Below are 20,667 nucleotides of genomic sequence, written 5' to 3'. Positions count from 1 at the left end.
ATCTTCTTCTTAAAATCAGCAGGTTGTCTTGTAAACGGAAAGTTGCTAGTTTGCTAGTTGCTAGTGCATCACCCAGGAGGGTTCGACACACTGAACCTCCTGAGGAACCTCCCTACGTCCTCCTTCGTGCGTGGATTGACCTCTGACCTTTGAGCGTGTCGTGGCTCATCCCGGCGGACTCAACGCACGCAGGGCGACAGCCAGCTCCCGACGAGCTGGCTGTCGCCCTGCGTGGGTTGACTCCGCCGTCGGTGTGTGAACGTGTGTATGAGCCGTTGTGAGTCGCTTTTTCTTTTACTTATCTATTAGTTTATCTTATTGTATGACAATGTTTATATGTGAAGCACTTTGGGTCTGCCTCGTGTATGAAAAGTGCTACACAAATAAAGTTGCCTTGCCTTGCCGTGCCTAAATGTAATTGTAAATGTGCACGTGTGCGTCTGTGGTAGTTTGTGCTGAAGCAGCGGTCCCTGTGGGGCCTCAGAGAGCTCAGCCAGTGCCTGGGGACCCTGAGCCCCCACGGGGAGGGGGGGCCACGGCTGGTCCTGGAGATGCTGAGGCAGGTGGTGGAGCTGCACCCAGGCCTCAGCACCCTGCACATCGGGGCGGACGAGGTGAGGACCCCCTAGAACCGGGGTGGGGGTGGATGTTGTGGTCCTGGTCTAGCTGGTGAGGTGAGGATCCAACCCCCCCACACTAGGACCACCATTGGGGTGTATGTTGTGGTCCTTTTGTTTTGTCGAGTCTAGCTGACTCAACAAAAAGTTTTGTTGAGTCAGCTAGACTCAACAAAACAATAATACCTTCTGCAGTTACTTTTAAACCTGTATTACACGTTTAATATATTACATGATAGTTGCCACCTTAGTTATTTGTTTATACACTATTTATAATGATGTATTGTAACATTATATATTGTTCATATATAAAATATAATGCTAATATTTAACATATAATGTCAATATATAACATATCGTCAATGTATGTCATACATTGTAATAATATGAATGTTGTATTGAATATTGTTTATACATTACTTATACGATTGTTGTTACTGCTTCTATCCAAGCAGCTTGTTTTTAAAATGGTGGATATCAAAGTGCAGCTCGGCCTCTCTGAGCGCGTCTGACTGAGCTCCGCCTCCCCCACCAGGTCTACATGCTGGGCGAGGGGGAGGAGTCTAAGCGCTGGCTGAGCACCCCTGGACGCACGGTGGAGCAGCTCTTCCTCAGTCACGTGACCAGGGTGGCCGGGGCGGTGAAGGAGGCGTGGCCTCACCTGAGCATCGTCATGTGGGACGACATGCTCAGAGGGATGAGCCACGACACTCTCAAAGGTCAGAGGTCAATCCACGCACGAAGGAGGACGTAGGGAGGTTCCTCAGGAGGTTCAGTGTGTCGAACCCTCCTGGGTGATGCACGTGTATGATGCCAGTAGATAAAATATGTTCTGTGTGCAGGAACATACAAAACGCGTACGCTAAACACGCCTACAACAAAGTGGTCTTGATTGTGTTGTTCTACTGTTTGGAGGAGGGGTCTCTGGTCTGTTTAGACCAATGAGACCACTCAGGAGTGGTTTTCTGCTGAGCCAGTCGTTTTGTTTTAATTATGAAATACTATAGGTTGCAGGAGAGGGTGCTTTCCAGTCAGCCTAATCTCCCCTTAGACCAGGACACTCCTTTTACATTCATGGCATTTAGCACAGCTTTTATCGAAACGGTTCATGCAAATATTCCCACACCGACGGCGGAGTCAACCATGCAAGGCGACAGCCAGCTTGTCGGGAGAAGTTGGGTTGAGGTGTCTTGCTCAGGGCCTGCGGATCGAACTAGCAACCTTTTGGTTTCACCTCAACACGCTCTCTACTGACATCCTTCAAGAATTGTATAACTCAATGTGTTCTACCTGAATAGGGTTAGGGTAAACTAAAATATAATAAAACAAATGACTTTCATTGTTATTTTGTCTTCCTTACCTGTCCCAGCCAGTGGTCTTGTGGGCCTGATTCAGCCCATGCTGTGGGACTACAACCCGGGTCTGAACGTGGAGGAAACGGGTAGGACTTACACCCCTGATCTCTCTGAAGCCCTTACAGCCGCAAAAACAATTGTTTTTATATAAACGTATTTATGCACATATATGATGTACTCCTGCGTTTAAAGTAGGGCTGCACCAATATGAAATATCTCGGTCAATATGGGTATCTATTAGCTACTAAAGGTGTTCCTTTTGGCAGCAATCCCTACTAGTATAGCTAAGGGAAGGGTATGCAGAAAGGGTTCAGGGTTTGAACCCCACCTGCCACAGTCTAGCTGTACAGGCGTCCTTGAGCAAGAAGCTTTCCTTATTATCTACTTCAACTGTATCAGTATTGTGTATCAAATTGAATTCACAGTAGCAACGACACAGCATAATTTATCGTTAAGCATTTGGTAAAAGACAAGCTTAAACAACTAAAGTGGCTTCTAGTCGACTCATCCTAGCTATCGAAGTTCTATACGGGGAATGGGTTAACCTAGCGATTGTTAATGCTTGGCAATTGGTTCTATGAACATCCTAACTGTACCCGCAGAGATGTATTGTTGTTCCTCTTTCTTCTGACAAACATACTTCTTGTGAGTCGCTTTGGATAAAAGCGTCTGCTAAACGTAAACGTCCATTTCTGTGTGTTGGCTGTGTTCTACAACACCGCCCCCTGCTGGCCCGTCCCCCTCAGTGTCCCTGCTGGAGAAGTACTGCGCTGCGGGGCTCACGGACCTGTGGGCGGCCAGCGCCTTCAAGGGCGCCAGTGGTGTGCACACCAGCGTGCCCGGCACCCAGCGCCACGTCGACAACCACCTGCAGTGGCTCCGGGTGGCGGGGGCCGTCTCCCCGGGGGTCCGCCTGCTGGGCATCGCCCTCACGGGCTGGCAGAGGTGAGGGGGGGGAGGGGGGCAGGGGTCGGGGGTCACGGGCAGGCGGGGGTTCGCGCGGCGTGAAGCCCTGAGCGGACGACCTTAAAGGTCCCATTTTATACCACCAGGGGTGAGTGTGATTTGCCATTATAAGCTGTTTTTGAAGATCTACCTCTTCTGACATCAAAAGTGGGCGTGTCCACGTGGATGCGTTTATCCATCTTTGAGAGCTAGCGTAAAAACGTGTAGAAAATGGTATTCGATTATTGCTAATAACAAATGTTGGTGTCTAAAATGATAAAACATATTGTTTCAAATACATTCAGTTGGCTTTTTTGAAGTACATTTTTCCATAGTATCCAGCCTTACCTATCGCTTAATACAATTAACCAGACTTTAATGAAACTCCATTAATGCTTCAGTAACCAAACTCACGTCTAAGTTAAACAAGCAGGATAAGGCTTGGGTTCGGGAGTGGTGGTACGACCAGAGATGTTTGTGGGTGGAACGTCGTGAACGTTAGTTCTCGTTATTCCTCCTGATAATGTCTGACTTAACGGAAAACAACGTTACACACCTCCTGTCACCTGTAACAAACACAGGACAGCACTTCTCTCCATCTGAAACACTGTGAGCCGGCTGCCTCAGCTGCCCCTGACCTTCCCCATGCCCAGGTACGACCACATGTCCGTCCTGTGTGAGCTGATGCCGCTGGCGTTGCCCTCGCTGGCCTCCTGCCTCCAGACCCTCATCCAGGGACACTTCGGGCCCCAGGTCCAGGCAGCCGTGACCGGGGCCCTGGACATCTCCTCCGTTGAGATGGATACCTTAGACAGGTGAGCCTGAAAAAGGTAGTACTTAGCATTTTTTAGTTTGGTTTAGTTTAGTTTTATTTCTTTGCGCAAGATAAACAAGTAAATTAAAATAGCAATAAAAGATGCACAAAGACATACATAAACGCACGGGTGGGACAAAAGAATCCCCAGAGGGCTTATGAAGGATGCCCCACTAACATTAAAATACAATAAGGTAAGGTAAAGAAAGAAATTGTGTAGAGCTTATCCTACCTATCTCTGTTGCATACGGGGAACGGGTTAACCTAGTGCTTGTTAGTGCTTGGCACTTGGTTCTGTGAAAACCCTTACTGTGCCGACAGAGATATATTGTTGTTTCTCCTTGTTGTTTCTCCTCCTTATTTTGTTTTACCTAACTGTATCCTTTTATACTGAATGCACCGCGAGTCAGAGACAAACAACATTTTGATTCCTCTATTTGTCTTTCACATTTGTTGGTTTGACAAGCGAGCTGACTTTGACTTTGACTTTGAATCATGGCAGGTTTTCTTCTTAGAGTTGCGTAGACGAGGTCAGTGACTTGAACCTTCTGACCGTGTCCCTGCTCTCTGCTAGGACCCCCGCGGAGGACTCTCTCTTCGCCGGGCGGAGGCTCGCGGTCTCCGTCGTGGAGCTGTCCCAGCTGCTGAACTCGGAGGACGTGCGCCACTTTGAGAGCAGCATGTGAGGAACGCCACGGCACGCCGGCTCCAATGCCCTCCTCACAGCTCCCCATAGTACACCAGGCCTCGCTTGGCTCTGCATGGTAGCATAAATACAGTATTATGATTGCATTTTATGAATAGGGAGAGTTGGGAATGACTTATGATAGAATACATTCATAACACTTTCACAGTTCGGTGAAAATACAGTAATGATTTTGGAGGAAAGATTTCTGTGGTAGGGATCCATTGGGCAACCATAACCCCAGAAATAACCCGTCCTGGTGCTGTGCCTTGTTAAAGGGGAAAGGAAACTATTGTCGTTTAAAAGAGACGAGTCCTACTGCCTCATACTCGGGTTGTCAAAAGAACTGCAACATCCGTTCAATTTTCACAAAACGATCGCCCCCTGATTTATGTTATCGTCAATGGTCCACTTTGCCCTGACTATCCCAGAAACAGATTGTTTTAAAGAAAATAGCATATCAAACAGCATATAAAATAGCATATAGCATAGTGCGACGGTTCCCTTTTGAATAAAACAAAAGCTTAAACCATGTGAATGTGTTCTTCTGGCAGGTATGTGAGAGGATGGTTCAGCCCCTACCACCGCCAGAGACGGGCCATCAACCCCCTCATCTGCATGCAGATCCAGAGCCAAGCCACCACGTAAACAAAATCTTTTCCCCGTCAGCGCTGATGGAACCTTGAACCTCACACCCTCCTCCCTGCAGCCTTCACTCGGCTTCAGAGCTGATGCTGCAGCTTCTCCGTGGATCGAATCGATGTAGAGAAGCTCGATCTAAAAAAGTGTAATCCTTGGATTGATTGGGACAAGAGGGGATGGGGTTTACTCTTTAGATTGAGTTGATTAAGTACATTTTGGACAAAGGTGATGACTACACAGAAAAAAGTACTTGTTGAATTTGTAATGAGCTAGTGGATCGTTGCTTGTGGATAAGTTGGTTCTATGTATTCTCTGTTGTGCTGGAACTAAGTCGTTTCAGACAGGTCACTGAGGCTACTATACCCCCCTAACTGCTAATGCCGCTCAAACATCTCCCTCCCTACGATCCCAGTGCTGTCGTGGCAAATGCAAATGTCCACGGGGGAGCGAGGCATTTACAAACCGTTCAATTCAGCACAATATCGCCCAATTTCCCATCTTGGCTTCCATTCCATTCCCTCCCTCCCTCCCTCCCTCCCTCCCTCCCTCTCTCTGCAGGCTGCTGACCATGCTGGAGGAGCGGGCGGGTGTGGCCAGGGTGGAGATGGAGCGCCTGTACCCGGACTCCACCGCCCAGGAGTGGATGGAGCAGCACCTCAGCCCCGTGGCCGAGCCGCTGCGCCGCATCACAGAGGAGATCAGCGTCTGTCTGCCGGAGATGGTGCCGCAGCAGTGAGCGAGGTCACAAAGGCCCCCTCATGGCCCCAGGCTGGCCCTCCTCTGGCCCCCATGCTGCCCCCTCCACTGGCCCCCCTGCTGGCCCCATGCTGGCCCCCCTGGCTGCAGCATAGACGTTCTGGAGGCTGAGTTCTGCTGTGTGCCCGGGACACACTCATGTTTTTAAGCTGCACTGGGGAAATAGAGCAGCATGATTAAACATGTTGCTCCCATGCCCACACACGTTGAACTAAATCGTCATCATTATTATTATCTGCATCATAGTCACTATCATCTGCATCATTATCGTCATCTGCATTGTCGTCATCGGTGAAGTGAAAGGAGATCTTTTATTTAAAAAAACGTTTTATTGACAGTAAAAAATGTAAAATCAAGTTGCAAAACTAAACTTCCAGGGTTATTTGAAGCACTCTCGCTCATGTACGGCTGGGATGCAGTGATAGGCTGAATTCCTGTTAATTCCCTTTTTGTTTGGGAGCATTTTCCTGAGGTTGACTTGATTCTTTGGTTTGGAACAAAAATAGAGTCAATAAATAAATATGTGCACACAAATGCACACACACACGCAACCAAAAACAAAACAAAACAAAAGCATTTAATCGTCTCCCGTACCAAAAAAAAACCATTGCTGGCAGACCAAAGCCATGGCAATCCTTCATGCTCAATTATAGTTTACAGGCACTTGAGTAATGGGTTGGTGTATAAACATGCGAAAGGGTGATTATCTACGGGGTGGCCCGTTTTACTGTGGGAAGCCGTTTTTTGAACAGCTTACCCAGACAAACATACATTACAGTTTAACAGAGAGGCACAAAAACCGACGACGTCATCTCGACAATAGATCTCTGAAAACAGCACTTAGAGGAATGCCAGAGCTGTGGCCTATGTATGCAACTTCGGCTAGAATGTATCTTCTTTTTCTTATCGAGCCACGTCCCTACAACAGCTTATTGAGCGGTCAAGGGTTCGTCCTGAGAGTCGCTGCTGTGGTCCAGATCCTCCTCCTCTTCCTCCACCAGGGCATCGTCTTCCTCCTGCTTCATGCGTCTCTGGAGCTCCTCCACTCCCAGGAAGCGCTTGAGCAGGGCCCCAACGGCCTCCACGTCGCTGGGGGTCACACAGAGAGAGACCGCCGTCACGGACAGTCGACCAGTCACGGACAGACGACAGTCGACAGTCGACCGCAGTTGAACACACAACATCCCTCACTCAAGTTGATCTAACACATGAACATGCAAATAGGGTGTGCGAATGTTTGTGCGGTGTTGCAGTACATGTGTATGCTTTTGAATACAAATGATAGAATGCATACAAATATAAATCAGGCCAACCACATTTGGATCAGCAACAAATGTTATTTTAATCCTTTGATGTATAAGCCTGATGTTTGATCTGAAGGGATCAGGCAGGTGTAAAGCTGGGTTTCTGGAAAACCGCACCCACGCATCACCATTGATGAAACATCACTGGCAGACCAAGCCATGAAAATCCCTCAATCACAGTTAATAGGCTCTGGAGGTATGGGTTTGTGTATCAATATAGATACACAAACCATTGAAATCTTGCAATTTGTTGTGTACAATAAGTATATGTAATACTAAAGTACATTTCCAATTGGTTACTACTTTGTACCTGTGTATAATTTTAATTGCATGACTTTTTGCTTTGCCTTGAACACTATTAAGGTACAATGCATCGGTATTATGCATAAACACAATTCATGCATAAAAATGCAGGAAACCTTTGAAACCACCATGAACAAACCATTGAAACCACCATGAACAAACCATTGAAACCACCATGAACAAAAACATCTTGATTTTGTACATGTTCAACCCAAATGTTTTACACTACAGTACATTATGTACATTTAAACCACTGTAAGAGGCGGGGTTGGAAGGTTAGATCCCCTGCTCCTCCTTGCTCTTACAGAGTGTCGAGGTGTCCTTGAGCAAGACTTCTCACTCTGACCGCTCCTGACGAGCTGGCTGTCGCCCTGCGTGGTCGACTCCGCCGTCGGTGTGTGAACGTGTGTATGAAAGGTTGTAAGCCAACACTTTGGTCCGCCTAATGGCGGCCCCCGCAGGCATTCCAGGTACTCACCTGCGCCCCCCCATGGTGGCGCTCTGCGTCAGCGGGTAGGAGAAGCCGGTGGCCAGCCGCAGCACCAGGACGTAGCCGCGCCCCAGGTAGCGCACCTTCTCCTCCTGGACGCACACGTCCCGCAGGTGCTCCAGGTCCAGCACCACTGAGCACACAAACCCAACAAACGCCCCAGAAATGAAGGATGTAATGTACATTTGTCATTTTCACACCACCTACTACTAATACTACATACTACTTCTACTATTAGTATTCTACTACTACATACTACTTCTACTATTAGTATTCTACTACTACTCCTACTATTAGTAGGCTACTACTGCTACTATTAGTAGTCTACTATTACTACTGTTGCTTTCTCTTACACAAGCCCTTTGATGCATGTCTAGCGTCTGGGAACACACACACACACACACACGCGCGCGTGCGCAGACGCACACGCGCGCGCCGTTACCTATCTCGTGGCCCCGCCTCCACAGGGTGAGGATGAGGGCGTACAGGCTGAAGGTCTTCAGCTCGATGCGCCGGCTGCCCTTGTCGAACACGGCCTCCTCCCACTCCTCCATGTTCTGAACGGCCACAAACAGGCAGCCGGCCACGTAGAACAGCTTCCACAGCAGGCTGTCTGCAGGGCACACAGGGGCAAGGTGGGTGAGTAGGCCCCAGAGGTGCTGGGTGGAAGGTTATGATGGGGCGGCATGCAAAATGGCAAAGGACTGCATTTATACAGCGGTTTTCTTTTATTAAGGTTTAAAGGCCCACAGGGAGCTGGGATCGAACCCGGGTCGCTGCGATCAGCACGGTGCCTTTATGGCACGCCCTCTACCCGGTGCGCCACGGGGTGCCCTAATACAGAGCTTTTCTAACCTGTGCCCTCAACTCAAAGTGCGATACAATTATTGCCTGACATTCACCCATTCATGCATACGTACATTCGAACACTGTCGGTTAAGACAACCAGCTCGTCGGGAGCAGTTGGGAGGCAGAGCGAGGTAGAGCGGGTTGACTGGTAACCGGGAGGTTGCTAGTTTGATCCCCGGCTCCTCCTAGCTGAGCGTCGAGGTGTCCCTGAGCAAGACGCCTCGACCTCACTGCTCCTGGCTGTCGCCCTGCGTGGTTGATCCCGCAGTCGGTGTGTGAATGTGTGAATGAATGGGTGAATGTGAGGCACTATTGTAAAGCACTTTGAGTGGCCACTGGTTAGAAAATCGCTGTACAAATGCAGTCCATTAATTGATGCCGATGATGGACTAAGAGTAGTCGGGCAGTAGTCCCTTTGAGACTGTAACTGTGATAAAGGGCTGTACAAATAAAAAGTAATCACATTTTATTGATTGAGACTCAAGGTTATGAGGATGGAGTTGCGTTTACCTGAGCTGTAGTAGGCTGCTGCCAGACCGATCGATGTTATACCTGGTCGTAGAACAATAAAATGAACACGATTATATATTTAAATACAGCAGGGGAAAGAGACAGACATACAAGGGTAGAAAATCAGCAAACACAGATTGACGATCCATAGGCGTCTCTATCATATTTCACGTGGATTAAATATTCATGTGGATTAAATATTCATGTGGAGGAAGCAAAGAGTGTTTACCAACGAGGAGCGACCAGGAGCGGATCCCAGGGCTCCTCCTCAGGTGAAGCATGGTGGAGCTGTGCTCCTCCACGGTCATGTACCCCATCTGGAGGTGGGGGGGGGCAATGTGGTCCGTTACTGAATACATAAACACAGTAAGCATGCTCAGACATACATACATGCATACATATATGCGTACACACACACACACACACACACACACACACACACACACACACATTACATATATTCATACATATATATATATATATATATATATATATATATATATATATATATATATATATATATATATATACACATTTGCACACACACACACACACACAAACAAACACACACAGCATATTGCTCAGACATACATACATTACATATCTTCATACTTATATCTCTATATAGATATATAATATACATATACACACACAAACACACACACACACACACACACGCACACACACAAACACACAAATGTTGCTGCTCTGAAATGTTGCTGAACAAACTACGGGAAAATACTGAAGTCAGTTTAGGACCAGGGTTAGCCTTGAATAGAAGGCTATTGCAGCAGACCCAACATCCCAATCTGCCTGGATCAACAATGTGCATATGTGTGTTTAATGCTCCAGGTTAGTAGGCTCATGATCACACACATGCACACATATACTCTACAGGTACCTACCTTATACTTTTAATGGATATAAGAACACTGCCTAGTCACGAAGCTTGAGCCCAAGAGAAGAAGGAAACAAGTAATAGTGAAATGATAAGGAAGTCATTCATCTGATGGCTCTACTTCCTGCCTTGGCGCCTCTCTTCTGATTGGACGACAGCGCGTCGTCACTTTTTAGGTTTTAATCCGGCAATTACAACTAAACACTGAAAAATAAATCCACCTGCCTGAAAGCTGTAAGAAAATACCCAGCTTTATTATTTAAAAAATAAATAAATTGTTGTGCGGTTCAGTGCAATACTTAATGTTATGTAGTACGCGCAGGCGCACTGGATACGCCGGGCCACACAATGGCTACGTGCTGCTGAGCGCCGAACCATGCGCGTAACGAGTGTCTGCCAAATTACCCAAAAGACCTGAAGGACAGGCCGACGGACTGCACACCGGTAACAGGGACTGCCAGGGACTCCGTCCACCGTGTGTGAGTCAGCGGTGTGGTTTTACTGAGCGGTGGGGGTGTGAGTGTCTCTGGTCACCTGCTCTCAGGGATGGCACTGACCTCCTGATCATTGACTCATGCATCTCCTTCACCACCTGGTGCCCTGGGCCGAGGAAGAATATTCAAAGTCAACCGGTGAGTTGTCCCTGACTGTTCATCATTTGTTGGCTCGTTTTTGCAGCCGAAATCTCCTGGCTGATATGATGATGACGATGACAATGAGTTTGTTTCACAACTGCAGCTTTTCATATAGCTGCAGTCATTACTAAATCTATTATCCTACTATGCGGGATTTGGTCATGAATGTGTCTTGTGGGGACATTGTTCCTTGATGGCTATAATGACATATTGTCTGCATTGTAGCTGGGCCTAGGTATTTCTCACACACACCAGCCACTGACGTCAGTCCCCGTCGTGTTGACTCGCTCCTCAATGTGATGTAAATAATCTACTGTGTATCTCTCACCACACTGTAATTGCACTGAGTCACGGAGTTGTGATGATGATAAAAACCGCTCTGCCTTCAGTGCCTTCCTGCAGTCCACTGCCTTTCCGCTATAAAGGCAGCTGCTGCTGCCCTGGTTCAGATAAGCAGGCTGGCTGAGATGGGTGGTTGTCCCCAGTCACAGTCACAGCAGGGTGTCTCTATTCCGAGCAGCAAAGTACAATCGTCCTGTCGCTACTCGGAGAGAAGAATGGTGGTGGGAAGCTGTATAACGAGGTTGTCATGAATGCCTGTGTGTGTGTTTCTCACTTCACAGAGAACTGTGGGTGGAAAAATGTCTGAGGCCGCCTCAGCCAAGAGGAAGGAGAAGTGTGAAAACTGTACCAAGCAGGTGAAAGGCCAAGCAGGCTCCAATTTTGCCTTCAGTTTCCTGTTTGATTCTTTTGTCATATTTTCAAAAACGTGTTTTGCTATCGGTGACTAACGGTTTAAATGACTGCAGTGTAACAAGAAGAACGACGGAGTTGTCGCTACGGCCGAGGAGCACCATGAGGCCAACGGCGAGGTAAGAACCGTTCATTATTCTACTTTATTGATTGATTAGTAAAAAAAAATGTTTTTACGTATTTTGGTTTGCGATTTTTTTTTTTACTGAGTAGATTGTGTCTTAGAATTAATACACAACCAGCAAATAGTTTGCCTGCATGTGAAATTACAAAGTATTAATTCAAAGTCCTCATAACCTTGTCATAACTGTCTCCCCCCTGGTCTCCCCCGGTCTCCCCTTGTCTCCCCTTGTCTCCCCCCTGCTGCAGGCGAGCGGGGACTCCCAGCCTCTGCTGAGCGCGTGTCTCTCGTGCGACGGCTGTGTGTCTGAGGAGGAGAGCCTGAAGATCGGCCAGCAGAACCTGGAGGAGCTCAACCGCATTCTGGCGCTGAACAAGGTGACTCCCCCTCAAGACTCAAGACTCGCGTGTTCAGAGTATACCTAGACTCTGCACACACACACACACACACACACACACACACACACACACACACACACACACACACACACACACACACACACACACACACACACACACACACACCCCTCACACTCCTCTTACGCACTTATTGTATGTTGTACGTCATGGCACTTAAAGTACGCACTTATTGTATCTTTTTACCTTAATAGTGTAATCTATACTTTGCGCCGGCATGACTTATTGGAATGGCCCATAATTCATTTTATAAGCTCTATTGTTTACCAACGCTATGCTGTTTGCATTACATGGTTGATTGACTTTCAACAGTTATTCAGGGCTTTTTATTTCAAACATTTTCTACAGATTTGTTAGGGTTGGTACTGATTAATAATGAATTAACCATTTTTTTATGTTCTTGTCGTGTTATATCGGTAGCCATTTCAGCATGGGAACAACTTGTACCATCTTGAACGGAAACATGAGGTTTGTTGTTACTTTCACAATGTGCTTTAAGTAAACAATGCTTTCTCTTCCCCTGTCGTGGTCCCAGAAGTGCGATGCGGCTGAACACAAGGTGCTGGTGGTGTCGCTGTGTCCTCAGTCCTTGCCTTTCTTTGCCGTGAAGTTTGACCTGGACATCGCAGAGGCCACCCGCAAGCTCTGTGGCTTCCTCAAGAGCCTGGGTGAGTTCCATGATGGGGACGAGGATCCGAGGGCGATCGGAAGGTTGACGTTGTTTTTATCTGTGAAAGTGGGAGCAATTTAGAGTGAGCGAACTCGCCTCTTTCATACTTGAGTTCCATGATGTCACAACATCCCTAGGGCTGCACGTTATGTACGTAGTTGAGCCTGCATTCATGCATCAACAATAGACTTGCATCCGCAGTCTCCAGACTTGGGAAGTTCACGTGCACAAGCTTGGAGATAAACACGGATATAAAACAAAACCTTGATGATAACACTTGGAAGGCTTCTTTCGCCTGCGACTTGAGGAAAAACAATCATGTGTGACTTTCTGTCGAAACTCTAGAAACCATAACCTTTATGTCAACAATTGCGGGGGAAATCCGGCACTACAACTCTCCTGAATGAGCTTGACTCCTTGCTTGGTGATGCTAGTAACCTCTGCAGGTGTGCAGTATGTGTTGTTGTAACCTGTGTGTGTCTACAGGTGTGCAGTATGTGTTGTTGTAACCTGTGTGTGTCTACAGGTGTGCAGTATGCGTTGTTGTAACCTGTGTGTGTCTACAGGTGAGCAGTATGTGTTGTAACCTGTGTGTGTGTCTCTGCAGGTGTGCAGTATGTGTTCGACACCACGGTGGCCGCGGGCTTCAGCATCCTGGAGAGCCAACGGGAGTTTGTCCAGAGGTACCGACGGAGACACCACGACTCGCAGGCCCTGCCCATGTTCACCTCCTCCTGCCCAGGTACGCCTTCACAACGTACACCTGTCCCGTGGTCACCTCCTCCTGCCCAGGTAAACCCTCACAACGTACACCTGTCCCGTGGTTCCACTCGGTCAGACGGCTGTGTTTTATTGGGATGCAGGGGCGGAATTCCCAGATGGAGATGGTCAAATTAATTTGGCTTTTGGGTTAAAAAAAGTTGGATTGTGACTTAGATCTTGTCCATCACTTGTTGATCCTAATATAGACATTCAAAGTGGCTTGTGTGTGTATGGATGGAATGATGGATGGATGTAGAGAAATGTATGGGCGGCATGTAGCTCAGGAGCTAGAGCGGGTTGGCTGGCTACCGGAAGATGCTAGTTCGAGGTGTCCCTGAAAAAGACGCCTCACCCTGACTGCTCCTGACGAGCTGGCTGTCGTTTTGCATGGTTGACTCTGCCGTTGGTGTATGAATGGGTGTATGAATAGGTGAACGTTAGGCAGTATTGTAAAGAGCTGTGAGTGGCCACTGGTTAGAAATGCGCTATAAAACTGCAGTCCATTAACCATCTATCTATCTTTTAAGATAAACATACACATATGCAGTTTGCCAGTCCCGGTTGGGACTGCCTTTTAGTATCAGTTAGAGCTTGGGATCAAACCAGCAGCCTCTTTGGGGGGCCACCTTCGCTTTACATTGTGGATAATTGGCCCACAACAGAGCGATTACACTGGGCTCCTGGTAAACAGTGCTCAGAGCTCGGTGCCCGGGGGCAGACGGGACGGGGGCCTGTGCGCTCTGAACATGGGAACCTCCCCCCTTCTGGTTCGTTCTGAACCCTGCGTGCCTCCTCAAGGCTCTGCTCAAAGTGGCTCTTTGTGTGTTCAAGGTCGGGCCCGTTATCAAATGGATTTGCTAAATACAGGTCTTCCTTTCTTTAGAGCTCAGAGCAGAGATATGAGGGGGAGAAAAAGCTGTTGGCTAGAGATACTGTTCTGGCCCCACCACACCTTCCACCGGAGATATGGACACGGACATACACATCCATACATACATACATACATACATACATACATACGCATACAAACACACACACACTAAACACATACACTGTGTAATTTATTTATCTACTTTATTTGATCTAACCTTTATTCTATCAAGAACCGTCATTGAGAGCTTCATGTACAATAGATAAAATATAAGGTTCAAGGGTAGAGGCAGCTATATAATCATAGTAAAGGTTTCTAGTTCATTCGACATTGTTCTCTACGCCTTTCTATACTTAAGGAAAATATGCTGCTTAATTTGAACAGGTAGCTATATTTGGGTTACAAAAGTATTACAATACTTCTGGTTTGAGAAGGCCAGTGTAATTTCACAATAATGTAACTAATTAAAAGTGTCTGTGTCTGTGTCTGTAGGTTGGATCCGGTATGCAGAGCGCGTGCTTGGCAATCTGGTCACCCCACACATCTGCACAGCCAGGTCTCCCCAGCAGATCATGGGCTGCCTGGTCAAAGACTACATCTCCCAGCAGCAGGTAGGAGCTCTGAACTACAATGAGTCATCACTCAACAAGCAGAGAGTCTGAGGTGGCCTGGGGACACCTCAGACAACACACTGCATCACTGCCGTGGTTCTCTTAATGTTTAAACCTTGAGGAATGTCGTTATCAACGTTATATAAAGGGGTTGATGATTCATTAGTAATTTCTCTTGTGTATCTGATTTATTAGTTACTAATCTTAACAAATAACTCAGTCATTCTCTCAAATAAGTACGTGTGTTGTAGTCCAACTTTTGCATATCCAGAAGCTACCTTACTGAGGTCATAGATAGATCAATAGATAGATACAACTTTATTAATCCCGAAGGGGAAATTCCTGTGTTATTACAGCAGTGGAAGACACAGGATATAATACAATACATACATATACAAACTAGTGCTCAGGAAAACAGGAATAGATGCTTAGATAAATGCTAAAGTATGGACAAACCGTATAAATTCTAAAGTTGCTTATTATTCCTCCTTGTGATAAAAACTATGATTCTTCTCCGGAAGTCTTCAGTTATTTGTGTGTCAGAAGGGGCCTGATGTCTTCGTCTCCTCTCTGTCCTCCAGAAGCTGAGCGCGGAGAAGGTGTTCCACGTGGTGCTGGCGCCCTGCTTCGACAAGAAGCTGGAGGCCGTCCGGGAGGAGTTCTACAGCAGCCTGCTGGACAGCCGCTATGTGGACTGTGTGCTCACCTCAGGTCTGCCTCGCACGCACGCACGCTCGCTCGCGCAATCACTCGCTCGCTCGCTCACTCACTCAATCGCGCACTCGCTCAATCACTCAGGGTGCACTCACACTAGGCCATCTGGCCGTGGCCGTTGGCCGTTTTCACACCTAACCGTGCTCAAATGGCCCCATTGTTCTCTGGCCTGCACTCACACTAGGCCATCTGGCCGTGGCCGTTTGCCGTCGCAACTGTGGCCTGGCCACGGTAGGCTCTTGTACATACGTCATCACGTCGTAAGTAACACGTCATCACCAAGCGTCCGCTGCATGGACCTTAATAAAGTCTGCCGCCAGTCAGAGTTCTAACAACAATGGACAACAACACAGAGAACACAGTTCGCACTTTGCTGAGTCTGTTGCTTATTTGGATATATGTTTACCGTTTAATGGGAAAGAAGGCTCGTCACCTTTATTATGTCCGTGGTCGTCGCATGGACTATACGTCATCCAGCTCAGGTTGCGTAGCCGTGCGTGTGCGCGTGTCGGCTCATTAGCATCTGTACCGTAGCGGCCCGTACCGTAGCAGCACACCTCTCCCAATTGGCCAAATTGGCCTGGCCTGGCCAGACTGGCCACACTCACACTGGCAGATTTGAGCACGGTTAGGTGTGAAAAGGGCCACGGCCAGATGGCCTAGTGTGAGTGCACCCTCACTCACTCACTCACTGACAGCAGTCAGCCATTTTTGCTCGACCCACTTCGTTTTCATCTAAATAGTGTTTTGTCCGTGCCTCATGTTGTTGTGTATTTGTTTGACTGCTGGACATGACTAAACAGCCGAATGAATGAGAACTGTGAGGCTCAATCAAAATCAGGATTTAATCTAAACAAAGTGGGCAGCTTTGGGTATTCTATTATACCAGTGTATATCTTCAAACCATGACTAGAAGTAATGCATACAGAAATACAATTAAAACTGGAAATAAAACGGGATACTTTCAATATAATCGCTGGCATGTTTTTTTGGTTTTCACAACCTCAGTCTCAGAATTCTTCAACCCAAAAACCCGCCTGTTCCCTATTCTGCAAACATCACAAGGGTGTTGTCACGCTGACATGGACCCCTGTATACTTTATCTCTTTCTCTTTCACTCTGACTCCTGCCTCGCTATGACAGTACACGCTCACCTGCTCTGCCTACATGAAACACTTTAATCTCATTTCAACATCTCTCCCACTAAACTCTTGTGAAACAAACCGCAAACTGATCGCTGGATGTTTCATCAATCATTGAAAGAACAAACTCTGCTGTCAAATGATTAATTTAACGTAAACACGTTTGCATTGAACTCGTTCGGTTCATTTGAGGATCACCTGAGATGATGGTTCAAAGGAAAGACCTCATCAACGGCTCTGAGGGTTCTGGAGGTTTTGAACGTGCTTCGTGTGTTTCAGCGGAGGTCTATGACATGATGGAGCGCCGGAAGGTGTCCGTGGCGGAGCTGGACTCCGTTCCACTCGACCACGTGTGAGTGGTCCTTCTCTTCCACACTGGGTTCTTCTCTATTGGGCGGCATGTGGCTCAGGAGGTAGAGCGGGTTTGGCTGGTAACCGGAAGGTTGCTAGTTCGATCCCCGGCTCCTCCTAGCTGAGTGTTGAGGTGTCCCTGAGCGAGACACCTCACCCTAAATGCTCCTGACGAGCTGGCTGTCACCGTGCACGGCTGACACCGCCATCGGTGTGTGAATCTGTGTATGATTGGGACAATGTTTCGGCAATATTGTAATAAAGCGCTTTGAGTGGCCACTGGTTAGAAGAGCCCTGCATAAATGCAGTCCGTTCAACATTCACACCAGCTAGTCACTGTGGCCGTGTCCCCATGTGTGCCCTCTGTGAACCTGTCCGTCTCTCTCTGGCCGTCTGTCTGTCAGGCTGGGGGAGGAGGGCGACACGGCGCCCGTGAGGTACGAGGGCCGTACCTCGGAGGGCTTCCTGGAGCACGTCTTCAAGCACGCCGCCAAGGAGCTGTTTGGCCTGGACGTCACCGAGGTCACCTACAAGACCCTCAGGTGGGTACTAGGGCTGAACCATTTGGGGAAATAATCGAATTGCGATTATTTTGCCAAATACTTCTATTGCGATTTAATATGCGTTTTTTTTAATTTTTTTAATAAAGTTCCTTATGTTTAGTATTATTAACTAAAAAAAGCAATAAATTATTCTAAGACCAACGCAACACTGGAAGCAGTCAACATATAAACTGCTCTTTCCTTTAGGACAGGACGACGTGTTGAGATTCATTGATATTATATCATCTTTATTCAACTATTGAATTGTAAAAGAAGAATAAATATAAATCTTACTGATCTACAGTCAGTAACGGTAAGAAATCCCCCCAAAAAAATAATAATTGAATCGCAGCCTTTTCGGGGCCCAGCTATCCCACCCGGTGGGAGAAGTGGGTGAAGTTCCCGAAGGAGATCTATTAGGTGCAGTTCTACAGCGGCCAGCCCAGACAGTGTTGATTTGAAACCTTTACAGACACTTTCTCCAAGTGCGTTGTGAACCTCGGAAAGATCACGACTGACGGCCCGAGTTTAAGCGCTTGCCGGACCCCGCCTCCAGCAACGTGATCGGTTGAAACAAACATGGCGCGAAAGGAATTGAAACGACCCAGTTCACCCAGTTATGAGCTCGTCTGCCATCAGACTTTCGATGACAAATCTAAAGCCTGATTTGGTACGTGCAGGTGCAAGATAAAGCGTGTGCAGGTTCAGTTCCCGTCCATTGAGTCTGCGAACTTTCCCCCCTCGGTTGCCATAGGAACCGGGACTTCCAGGAGGTGACCCTGGAGCGGGACGGCGAGACGCTGCTGCAGTTCGCCGCCGTCTACGGCTTCCGGAACATCCAGACGCTGGTGCAGCGCATCAGGAAGGGCCGTGTGCCGTACCAGCTGGTGGAGGTGCTGTCCTGCCCTGGAGGTCAGGACCGATTGGAAACTTTATTGAACCACAATCAACAAGAGGCGTTCAAAAGGATGAAAAACACAATGAAGCCCAAAGGCTTGTTTCCATCGCGGTCCTTATGATGGACCACGATGGAGCTGGTTCAAACCAGCTCTGAACCGTATGTGTACAGACGTATGTACAGCCAGGGGCGACGCGTTTCAAATCAAATCAAACTTTATTTATACAGCGACTTCCGTGAAAACTTGCAATGCAGGGTGCCTAACGGTACAATTCAATTAAAAAATATATTGTTTTTTTTATGGATTGACAGAATGTTAAACAGGTATGTTTTAAGGATAATTTTAAAAGGTGTTCACAGTTAAGTTCCTTAGAAGTCGCCCAAGTGACTCAGAGATTTAGGCTTTTAAATGAATGGCATTAATCAGCAGGCATGGTGAGGCATCGGGATGGGCCTGTGCTGATTAGGGTTGGAAGATGACATCCTTCTTCAGGGATTCAAACATCCTCACAGCCACCAGCGTCCGCTTCATCTCTACATGATTAATACCACTCCAGTTTCGATGTGGCCAACACTGTAGAAGCTGAAAATTTTCATTCAGCTTTCCTTTCCACCTTCTGACTCGACTTGCACTACCTCTTTTTATTTCCCCCTATCTTACTTGTTTTCATCTCTACATCTTTAAATGTGACCAGCCTGTGTCCATGTTCGTCCTCTACACTTTTTCTCTTTCTTATCCCTCTCTGTGTTTACTATGTCCATATTGCCAATGTTATCTGATCATGTGTGTGACTGCTATTGACTATGCATGTACTTTTATTGAGTATATGCACTTTACTTGTGCACTGTCCTTGGGTACCTTGAAAGGCGCTTTTAAAATGAAATGTATTATTATTCTTCTTCTAAGGGTTATGGAGGTCAATCTCTCGTCCCTCAGCCCCTCCATGTAACCTCCGTGTCGTCTGGCCCCCAGGTTGCCTGAGCGGGCGTGGCCAGGCGGGGGGTGACGCCGCCGGGAGGCCGGACAAGGCGCTGGTGCAGCAGATGGAGGACGCCTACATCAGCCTGCCCGTGGCCCTGCCCGAGGTCAACCCCCTCCTGCACACCCTCTACCAGGAATGGCTGGAGGGCCAGGACTCGGCGCAGGCCGGCGCCACGCTACGGACCCAGTACCGGGACCTGAGCCACGCCCCCACGCCGCACATGCAGTGGTGACATCACACGCACGACGGTGAGCGGGGCTAAGGCGACATCGTTGGAAGGAGGGAGACACGAGACACTTCGAGAAGATTCCTCTCAACTCTTTCTCGGGAGCAATGCCGCTCTGAAGTGGACATTTTCAAGCGTGCCGTTTGTTCCTTTGTCCACCGGGAGGCGATGTCTCCCAACCGAATAACTTGTAATCCCCCTGGAGAGAGAAAGTAAAGTCTACAATCTACATACCACCCCTTCCACAACATTCAGATGCAGCTGTAACACATGGTTTCAGTGAATGGACGGACCCTTCATCATTTAAGCAATAGACAGGTGTACCTTGATTCTAACTCTGTGTATGCACTGATGTCAAAATGGATATGCTATTTTGGTTTTCCTAAGTGACTTTAACCAGCCTATGTAATGTTTTTTTTGTTAATCCATCCAGTACAAGTAAATAAGAGGAACAATTGCCATTGGTAAATGTCTTCATCTTTTGTCATGTCATTTATTTATTTTTGTACAAACTAGTAAAACATATGTTTGTTATCTGTTTACATGATCCTTACAGTTGAATGAACAAAATCAATATTAAACTTCCAAATCATTATAAATTCTTGTCATATATTATAAGCCAAATTTACGTGTGTGTGTTTGAGAGGCAGAGTGAGAGAGAGCGGAGTGACAAAATACATTGTCTCATTTAAATGATCATAGGATTGCATAAACTCTATTTGAGGTGGATGAGTTGATGTGGGGGTCTCAGTTTTAGGATGATTTTATTCTACTGAGGAGGAGTGGAGTGGAGGAGGAGTCGAT

General features: G+C 47.3%; 3 protein-coding genes across 6 annotated transcripts in view; 2 read left to right on the top strand and 1 right to left on the bottom strand.

Annotated features, from left to right (window-relative positions):
* Window positions 1–6,170, top strand: part of hexd (hexosaminidase d) — a 7,655-nt gene extending 1,485 nt beyond the window's left edge. For 2 of the 3 annotated variants that reach the window (XM_030339430.1, XM_030339431.1), the window contains exons 5-12: window positions 450–614; window positions 1,153–1,336; window positions 1,987–2,058; window positions 2,719–2,917; window positions 3,571–3,732; window positions 4,306–4,413; window positions 4,971–5,060; window positions 5,617–6,170. In XM_030339430.1, the coding sequence (XP_030195290.1) occupies window positions 450–614; window positions 1,153–1,336; window positions 1,987–2,058; window positions 2,719–2,917; window positions 3,571–3,732; window positions 4,306–4,413; window positions 4,971–5,060; window positions 5,617–5,794 (1,158 nt within the window). In that variant the 3' untranslated portion in view covers window positions 5,795–6,170. Of the gene's footprint in view, window positions 1–449; window positions 615–1,152; window positions 1,337–1,986; window positions 2,059–2,718; window positions 2,918–3,570; window positions 3,733–4,305; window positions 4,496–4,970; window positions 5,061–5,616 lie in introns of all 3 variants that reach the window. The other variant, XR_003973769.1, reaches the window with a different exon arrangement.
* cybc1 (cytochrome b-245 chaperone 1) lies at window positions 6,124–10,317 on the bottom strand. The gene is made up of 6 exons (XM_030339450.1): window positions 10,176–10,317; window positions 9,500–9,587; window positions 9,271–9,312; window positions 8,354–8,524; window positions 7,900–8,044; window positions 6,124–6,903 (listed from the first exon to the last, which is right to left on the bottom strand). The coding sequence occupies exons 2-6, from the start codon at window positions 9,585–9,587 to the stop codon at window positions 6,744–6,746; spliced, it is 606 nt and encodes a 201-aa protein (XP_030195310.1). The 5' UTR covers window positions 10,176–10,317; the 3' UTR covers window positions 6,124–6,743.
* Window positions 10,318–10,485: 168 nt separating this feature from the next.
* On the top strand, window positions 10,486–20,462 carry narf (nuclear prelamin A recognition factor). Of its 2 annotated transcripts, XM_030339433.1 has the most exons (12): window positions 10,486–10,800; window positions 11,427–11,501; window positions 11,613–11,675; window positions 11,926–12,054; window positions 12,629–12,761; window positions 13,371–13,505; window positions 14,889–15,007; window positions 15,589–15,718; window positions 17,143–17,215; window positions 17,619–17,756; window positions 18,511–18,668; window positions 19,628–19,869. In XM_030339433.1, the coding sequence occupies exons 2-12, from the start codon at window positions 11,445–11,447 to the stop codon at window positions 19,867–19,869; spliced, it is 1,377 nt and encodes a 458-aa protein (XP_030195293.1). In that variant the 5' UTR covers window positions 10,486–10,800; window positions 11,427–11,444. The 2 variants fall into 2 exon arrangements, with proteins under 2 accessions (XP_030195293.1, XP_030195292.1); XM_030339432.1 differs by lacking the exon at window positions 10,486–10,800 and having other exon boundaries at window positions 10,823–11,501; window positions 19,628–20,462.
* Window positions 20,463–20,667: the final 205 nt, after the last annotated feature.

This window comes from Gadus morhua, chromosome 18 (genome assembly GCF_902167405.1).
Source record: "Gadus morhua chromosome 18, gadMor3.0, whole genome shotgun sequence".
Taxonomy (NCBI): Eukaryota; Metazoa; Chordata; class Actinopteri; order Gadiformes; family Gadidae; genus Gadus; species Gadus morhua.
The sequence above is the reverse complement of the archived record's forward strand: the minus strand, read 5'-3'. Positions and strand labels throughout refer to the sequence as shown.

Bases quoted from the DNA above. Each gene is read 5' to 3' on its own strand.
- cybc1 (XM_030339450.1), bottom strand. From the start codon at position 9,587: ATGGGGTACATGACCGTGGAGGAGCACAGCTCCACCATGCTTCACCTG. The intron at 8,045-8,353 runs GTAACGGCGCGC...TTGTGTGCTCAG, and splicing joins GAGGCGGGGCCACGAGATAG to TGGTGCTGGACCTGGAGCAC. The intron at 6,904-7,899 runs GTGAGTACCTGG...TGTGACCCCCAG, and splicing joins GCCACCATGGGGGGGCGCAG to CGACGTGGAGGCCGTTGGGG.
- narf (XM_030339432.1), top strand. From the start codon at position 11,397: ATGCCTGTGTGTGTGTTTCTCACTTCACAGAGAACTGTGGGTGGAAAA. The intron at 11,502-11,612 runs GTGAAAGGCCAA...AAATGACTGCAG, and splicing joins GTGAAAACTGTACCAAGCAG to TGTAACAAGAAGAACGACGG. The intron at 11,676-11,925 runs GTAAGAACCGTT...CCCCTGCTGCAG, and splicing joins ACCATGAGGCCAACGGCGAG to GCGAGCGGGGACTCCCAGCC.